The sequence below is a fragment of the Rhyacophila brunnea genome, unplaced genomic scaffold (assembly GCF_057557595.1).
Source record: "Rhyacophila brunnea isolate RB1 unplaced genomic scaffold, BYU_Rbru_1.0 scaffold_9, whole genome shotgun sequence".
Taxonomy (NCBI): domain Eukaryota; kingdom Metazoa; phylum Arthropoda; class Insecta; order Trichoptera; family Rhyacophilidae; genus Rhyacophila; species Rhyacophila brunnea.
Window position 1 is genome coordinate 16,101,820 of NW_028233361.1, and position 8,795 is coordinate 16,110,614.

Here is an 8,795-nt window from a genome sequence, read left to right on the forward strand (position 1 = left end):
CGTTGGGCATCGTATTTTTATCAAATGTGATTTTTTCTAGTAGGTATATATATCTGAGGTGTTTCTATGCGGGTGTTATAATATAATAAAATCCATTAAATATCATCAAAGGCTTTCCATATAAAAAGTAATCAAATCCATTAATTATTATTATAAAAATATAGTGTAAGTACTTAGTTTTTATGACAAATTTTCGGCTTCCTTGTAAATAAATCATTGGGCAATTTTTACGAATATTAATCTGACCTTGCTAAAATTTTGGCACCCCGCTATTTGACAAAAAAAATACAAGAAAAATGAAAGTAGCTTTTTTCTGAAGCACATAATAAATAATGTAGTCTGTTTGATATTATAAGCGCAAAGAATGTTTTCCTATTTTCGGCGTATATCAGTATGGGGTTCCTAGACCCGATTCTTGAAATTTATTAGTGTGTTCACCGAACCGGTTCTTAATCTTTAGAACCTCCATATGAATCGCCTATAGCAGGGTTTCCCAAACTTTTTCTGCAATGGAACACTTCGCAAACCCGGAAATTTTAACGGAACACTTAGTATATTTTGTAGGTTATGTATTAGCGCAGCTAACCGTTCTGCCAATTTTGGCAACTGTCGTTAAACTGACAAGACTTGTTAGCCGGTCAGTTAAAAACAATATACCCCATCTTTTTCATGCGCACGGTGTGAGAAAAGATGGTCCTCCGTCTATACCTAGATCATGGCCCCCACATCCCGAAGCGGGCCCCCAGGCTAGATCTTTGGCGGGCCCCCTACTTATCGCTAAGGTTAAAATCAATGTGATGATCTACAGTTGCATATTCCAAATGGTGTTCGAGGTAAAATTAAACGTATTTTTAGCGGATTTTTTGTATTTTTATACACCCAGTTTTATGTTGATATGCACAATTATGGACATGTTAGTATGCTTGAAGTGAAACAGCGTCACAGGTGACATTTTTTTACTATTGGTGCATGTTTGTGATGTGTGTTTATCTTACTTGGCTGGTCGATCTCTCACGCCGGGCTAAGCCCAGGCCCCCAAGCTAGAGGCCTGTCAGCCCCCCCCCCCCCCTTGTGGGAGCCATGACCTATCTAGATACTTGACGTCATAAACATCAGTGGAGATGTATCATCACTCGCCTTTCAATATGAATTAGATTCTTTAATTATTTTAGTTTTAATTATTTTGCATCTACTTAGTAGAAGATCTTTAAATGTGTGCAGTGTATAAAACCTTTCAAAATGGTCGCGAAACACCTATTCAGGTTCGGCGGAACACTGGTGTTCCGCGGAATATAGTTTGGGAAACCCTAGCCTATAGCATATAAGCATAACTCACATTTTGGAATTTTTGAGTTAAATATACCAAGTAAAGAAAAATAGTTGTCTATCAAAATTCACTTCAAACCATATGAAAATCGTTGACAAAGTTGACTATTGGTATCGTAACTCACATTTGTCAATAATTCATAATGTGAGCTTTGTCATCAAGGCCTTTCTAACCAATCAGGGAGCTTATATTTCTCGTATTGTGTTGTGTGTCTGCAGCCTTGAGATTATAAAAAATCATGTAAATCGATTCACTCACCCATTAATTTTCAAGAGAGTTCAATACTTTTCTTCCAATTACAAAAAAAAACAGTGCTCTGGTGGCGTTTTGCGATTATCTCATAACTCGATTTTCGGAATATGCTAATTATGACTAAAAAACTCATATTTTTTTTATATAAACAGAATATTATTTCTTTAAAGTCTCAGATTTCTGAAAAAAATTCTGCAACCATCAGACGGCGCAGTGTTATTTCGTTGAAACGGGAAATACTAAGATGCATGTTTATTTATGTGAAGTATGTTTATATTCAGATATTATGATCCAAAGAGAAGTGCTAGAAATAAAACACCTAGTAAGTGTATAAAATATATTTAACATTCGCCTGGTACATACTAAACTCTCTGGAAGTATCATGGAAAAACAATTTTAAATTTTGAACTAACTTTCTTATTGCTGTAGATTGTAACTATCTTCAGACGTTTCGAGTGTCATTGACAATTTTAAATAATCGCGCGAAACGCATACCTACCCAATACAATTAATTTTGGACAGGATAATCTAAAGAGACCTAACGATTTTTATAATAATCTTTTCTTGGTCGTTCCGTCATGACTGAGAATCGTGATACCTTAAAATTCTATCATCTGTTGAATGACCTAACTTGAGACTTCCTGCCCCTCTCAAACCTCTGCTTCTCTCAGGGCAGAGTATCCTCTGCTTTGCCTTCCCTGGAGGTAACCCAAAATCACCAGTCTCTTCACTATAATAATATATCAAAAAAACTGCAGAATGCGTCTTAAAATATTGTCAAGAGCCATTCCTGTATCTGTAGTCTCTGGATTATTGACTGGTTCATCCTGTGCTCTGTCTAAGAAATACTAAACATTCGATGTCAACCCCACATTTCGAAGTCATCAATTGACTTCCGATCCTTTGCCATCAGGGTCCACCGACATCGTATAGAAATATGGAGTACGCCAATGTTTGCACAAGCATCATTTTCATGGCAATTTAAATTCCCCCGATCCTTCCATATAGTGGTAAGACGTGTCATTGCATTTTTCGCGATCTGTGTGCGTTTTCTTATCTCTCCACTGTTTCTAGGTTTTGGAATATACTTGCTGCTGGAAGAAGGCAACCGCTAACTTGATATTAATCCTATTAATAAGGAGGCCGTATTTGCGACTGTCTTCCTCTACTCGGTGTAGCTACTCCGTGAGTTCATTTTCATCAGCAGCGATTAGCGTGGTATCATCTGCAAATTTTAAGATGTTTATTTTCGGGCCACCAATTGTTATTCGATTGTCAGTGATTTAGAGCTCTCCACGTTATATGGTCTCCATATAATATATTGAATAACTGGGGAGATAACACACATCCCTGATGGACTCCATTCTGGGTTCAGAAACTCTCAAATAATGTGCTATTTTCTGTTACCTTTGTGTGGCTATTGTTATATAGTATAAATAGATGTAGTTTTAAATAAAACTAATATTTAATTTTGGTATTATGATATTTACAAAATCGTCAGTTAATATTGTGAACGTCTTGAATTAATAATGTCTTATGTGCTCAATGTGTCTTTGTTAAATAAATAAATCTGTATAATAGATAAAATTAACCGTCTTACTATTAAAAATATGATGGTGATTTTGATAGGCCTTCCATTAAATTATGTCTGCGATCCTGGTATATTAAGGCCAAATTATCTAAAAAGGGTATAAAGGGTATAACTATACGAAAAATTAAAAGATGTAGATGATAGTCTAAATCAATATGGAAGTGTTTGATTACAATTGACTGAATTAAAAAAAATGTGACTTTGAAAGAGGACGAACCGCTTGTTGTTAATAATATTAAATCCCATCACTGCATATAATAGGTGTGTTATTGCACACTTACCTGGCAATATCTATAATATTACCGATCAATATTAGCGCTGGAAATTTAAGCGTTTGTAATAAAACTGTAATTTCATAGTAAGGTCAACAGACTGATAAAATGGGCTGTAACTTTGACAGGAAATTATCGACAAATTTTCATGAAAGGGTATGAGTATACTTAACGCTGGTGTTGGAATAAATTCGAAACTAAATATTCACACATTTGATGACAGTACTGAAATAATCTGCTTGGATTATAGATACAAATAGTAGTAATCTAAATAGGTATAAATATAACATAGTGTATACTGTATAGCGTACAGAAACTGATAATTATTTTTTAATCAATACTGAATATACACAACATTTAAGAATGCTACATTATTTTTGAGCAATGATAGAAATATGTCTATTAGAACAATTTTAATTCGCCCATAGCATCATGATAAGCATTGGGATAGAGCATTTGCAAGATAAGAGAACGTTGTGTGTTTGAATTCTAAATTCCACTCGGTCTAAATTTACTTAAAGCTTTTTCTAATAATCCTATGTATGTTTCTGACACCTAACTATCTAACAGAGATCTTACGTATTACGTACGTATTAGTTTTATTTTAGAGGTTTTTAAGTACATGAGACAGAAACATAATTAAAGAACTGAGGTTATGTTTGGTTAGTTTATCTGCATTTTATAAACGATCATATTTTCATAATCACATCCCTGATCCCCCTGAACTGCCACTTTGCAATCAGGGTAGCGTCTGTCGAACTTTGCCTGTATCAAATCCGTGTTAAATATGTATTTAAAATGAATCAGGCTCTTATGGTGTCGTCTCACATATCTTGAAGATGTATTATTGTATTTGTTACAGTAGGCATTTGATGATTGAATAATCTTTTTCAATCATTTGTTTGTTTTACAGATATGGGAGATGCAGCTTCTAAGACGGTGACGAAAGCAGTGGATCAAGTGAAAGGAGCTGTAACGAATGCCGCACACGGAATCCAGGGCGCCGCTTCGAACGTCGGCAACGCCGCTGGTGAAGCAGTCAACAATATCACAGGTCAAGTGAAGAAAGAAGCAGATAATATCTTATCCCCCGGGGCAAAAGCAGAGCCTACCGCAAATAATGACACAGGAATGTATATCCCTCTTAAAGGAGCCGGAGAAAAACCAGCCGACGCTTTGAAAGTGATGGACGAGCTGATGAGTACGCCGCCGCAGTCGCCTAACTCGGAGACAGCCACGTCCCCCTCCAAAATGTTTAAGCCCACTCCGGTGCCGAGCTTCGACAAGCCGCCGACCCCCAGCGCTACGGTCGCCTCCCTAGCGGACATCCTCGAAACGTCGATGGAAAAAATAGACGAGACCGTCTCCAGTCCTACCATCGAGGAACTGACGGACGCGCTGATGAAAGAAACTGCCGCGGTCGGGGACGATCTTCCCGATCTGAACGGCGAAGAAACAGACAAACCTACCGACTTAGAGTGAGTATCCGCCGGCCCCGGCACCACATCTGACAGGATTCAGTTATTATCGAAATAATCGAGCGAACACAAAACGGGTGATAATAATCTTTTATAATCTCGATGCTGCCGAGACTTCGCTTTTCAGATGTAAGTCAGTAATTTTTTTACGCTTGTAGGTTCGACCGTAGCATATAGCCTTAGTTGAGTAGGTGCGAGAGCCTCGGATGAATTAATCAATTTTTCTTCTTCTTGCTAATATAGAGCTTTGGCTTAACTGTAAATACGCGATGAACTCACGGCCGCATAACTTAGCCGCAACACGATGACTCAGTAAATCCGCCGGGAAAATAAACGGTGCCTTACATTACTCTGACGATGCGCAGGTTCGATCTGCAGCCCACCAGATGGGAGGCGCTCGCGGACGCCATCGTGGAGCTTCCGCCGCGGATGTCCATCGACCTGGGAACGGGGCAGATCTACGCCGTGGTGGACGATGAGCCGCAGCCAAGACACAAGCACCACGCCAGGCCGGTGGTCGTCAAGGACGTCGTCAAAGACGTCATGAAGGAGATCCCGAAGGAAGTCGTTAAGGAGATCGCCGCGGACCCTCGCCATCCCACCATCGTCACGAACGCTACGTCATAAAATTAATAGCCTGGTAACAATATCTTGCCAGGGAGAATCTTGTTATTTAGTGTGCAATTATCTATTATACTCGGCTGTGATACGGAAAGGTAAAGGCAGACATGTTGTTTACAAGACGACACTATGTTTGAGAGGTTGAATAATAATTAATTTAAATGCATTAGATTCGTAGCGATTTTCATATCATTAGGTTTAAGTAAAGTTATATTATTATAACAATTCAAACCTCACTCAAATTCAGTTATGCCAAAACCTCATTATTTTAATTGGACATTTTGCGATGAGCTGTTATGATTAACAATACCTAATGGACGTTCTCTAAATAATCCCACTTCGTAAAGAAACAAAATCGCGCGAAACACATAAATACGAACACTCCTACGACGGTATGAGCCCATCGGCATACGTACGTCGATTTCGGATGGATTTACTTTCATTACATTTATCTAACAACCGACCGATTTGGCCACATTATATACTTACCTACTGAAAAGGTATCTAGATATATACGTGATTCATAAAATAAACTACGGAACAGAACATAATACATTATAATATAATACATACGTATTCGGTTCAAAGCAAAATTCTAATTAAAAGATATAAACTATAATTTAATATGATATAATAATAAAACGTCTTTCAATGGTACCACGGAACTACGAGTACCATATCACATTGCGATCATTATATATTTAATAGTAATTATTCCGGTCAAGTTAATAATGCAAATTAAGTAAAAATAAGAGATAGGTTCGTATTATATAGTAGGATTAGATTTATTTAAATTCGTTCGATGGGTGCCGGGTGCGAATAAAAAAAATGTTTTTTTTAACAGCTCATCACTGGTTGACGTCTAAATTTTCTCATAAGGTAGGTACGGTATGACTTTAGCTGAATATGAGTAAGGAGAATATTATCATTTATGGAATGCAAATATAAACTATTTTATTTTCATGCTAAAATGTGTAGATTTTTACATTGTTTATGTGTAGCTTATAATATACCTACAATAAGTTTCATGTATAGTAAAACAGGACCGCTGAGAAAAAATCACAATTCGAAAACCATATCATAACATTTTATGCGTTTCAGTGTTGTTACTTACAAGAAGTATTTTGTATTTTACTAATTTAAAAATTTGCATGATGACCAACATAATAAAAACAAAATAATGTATTGCATGGTTGTTTTGTATATCATGTCGTGTATTTGCATGTGGATCATCAGACTCTACTATTAGTAAAGTTGTTCATGCTTTTTTTTTCAAAAATAAACCAAAGTACAGTTCATATTGGTACAATTTATTTCGTTTTTCACAAATATTATATCTATAATAACTAAAAAAATAATCGGCATCCATTATTACACACATTTTTGTGTACACTTTACTCAACAGTGGGACTCTTTCACAATTTCCATAGACAATATTGGAATTAGGGATTACAATAGCGGAAAGAATTTTTTCTTTCAATAAATATACAATCTCAAAAATCCACTAATGTTGAAATTTACAATAATATTTTAATGAGTTGACTACTGCTATATTTTCGTCTTTTTGCGTGTGTGACAAATGAGATTTTTTTTAAATATTCTAAGCAATCAATTTATAATTTCCTCTTCGAATTCTCATTATATATTATTTTTAATTAATAAAAATAAATTTATTTATTTACATTCATTTATTAAATGTCTTATTTTAAAAAGAAAATGATTTTTTTTTAAATATTGAAAAATGAGTGTACCTACCTATTTATACAAGATTAAGGATTTAATTAAAAATTTTCGTATATCTCCACTGATGTAATGAGTAACTCACAATTTTCTCAAATCAAAAATAGGTTACTTCAGAAGAAAATCATGTGAAAGTTAATTCCAAAATCCTGGTATTCCAACAGTTTAAATCCCAGTTTTTCAGGATCGCCAAGTCGGACGGGATACTGAATTGCGGGGATTTAAAATTCTGGTATTACAAACTTTCAAATGGCATATGATCTCTCAATATAATCAACCGTATACCTACATATTTTATATGCATTTTCCCAACACTTCTAGAAAATCATATTGTTATTGTTTTTCGGCGGTACTGTACATGTATATTTTATCTGTGATAATGAAGATACCTTGAAAACTTACGTAGACATAAAACTAATAGAATTCTGTATTGCTTATAATTTATTTTGTACAAAAAAAATAAATACTATATTGTCAGTTATCGCAAACATTTTATAATGTATAATTAATGTTAAAAAAGAATGCACGCTTTTTGGCAGAATGTTACTTTATAAGTCAATATAATTCATCTTGTTCAATCGCGCACGCCCTGAAATTGGTCACTTTTTATTATTATTACTGTAGAACATTTATATATAAAAAATAATGTAAGTATAGTTAGTTTTTTAAACGAAATGGAAAATTACCATTTAAATCATATTTGACTTTAAATATTAAATTTTCTCAATTGATGATTGTAACTTGATTTCGTCCATTATTAAATTAAAGTTGCATTTTTACCAAATCAGCACAATCTCCGAAAGAAATTAACAAAAATATTTATTATGTGCGAACGCTCCGAGCTAATTATAATATAATAAAATGTGTAGTTCTGGCTGGAGCTCTCGTTGTACGTGAAAATGCAATTAAAGATTTTTTCGGTTTTTGTTAGTTGTTTAATGATATAAAAATATAGATTATCATTTAAAATGTATGTATTTTTGTTCAATATGAAGAAGTACCCAACTCTTCGTTTTAACACAATATTGAACTTCCACTAATACTAAAAGTAGAATTACCTAATAATTTGATTTTGGAATAATGTAAACTTTCCGCGATTTTATTGTACTAATACAACATTTATTATGAGTGAACCCGAGAATTATTACACTAGTCAATCCAGGTAAGCCCCGGTTCAATGCGTATACAGATATAGATAATTATCCCCTAATTGGTACTTAAACGAAGTTCTTTTTGATGGCAACACATTATAACCAGACAATCTATCGCGCGGACTGATTCATTGAACTCACAAAACTATTACGGAAAAATTGTTTCTCTAACACATCGTTTCACCACAGATAATAGGTATGGATTAAGGTCCCCTTTATAATTTTAAAAAAATAAACTTTACTGCTAATTTAATGAGATATACACGTGAATAATGTTATTTATAATTAATTCCTGATCTATAAAGTAAACAAATCAATTGTTAAAATCATGAAATTAAAATGTGTAGCCAGTGTTTCATAATA

At 34.6% G+C, this 8,795-nt stretch overlaps 1 protein-coding gene across 1 annotated transcript in view; it reads left to right on the top strand.

Annotated features, from left to right (window-relative positions):
- LOC147063337 (uncharacterized) overlaps nt 1-5,547 on the top strand; it is a 55,220-nt gene extending 49,673 nt beyond the window's left edge. The window contains exons 2-3 of the mRNA XM_085960027.1: nt 4,356-4,920; nt 5,286-5,547. Coding sequence (XP_085816153.1) covers nt 4,356-4,920; nt 5,286-5,547 — 827 coding nt within the window. The remainder of the gene's footprint in view (nt 1-4,355; nt 4,921-5,285) is intronic.
- The last annotated feature ends 3,248 nt before the right edge of the window (nt 5,548-8,795 follow it).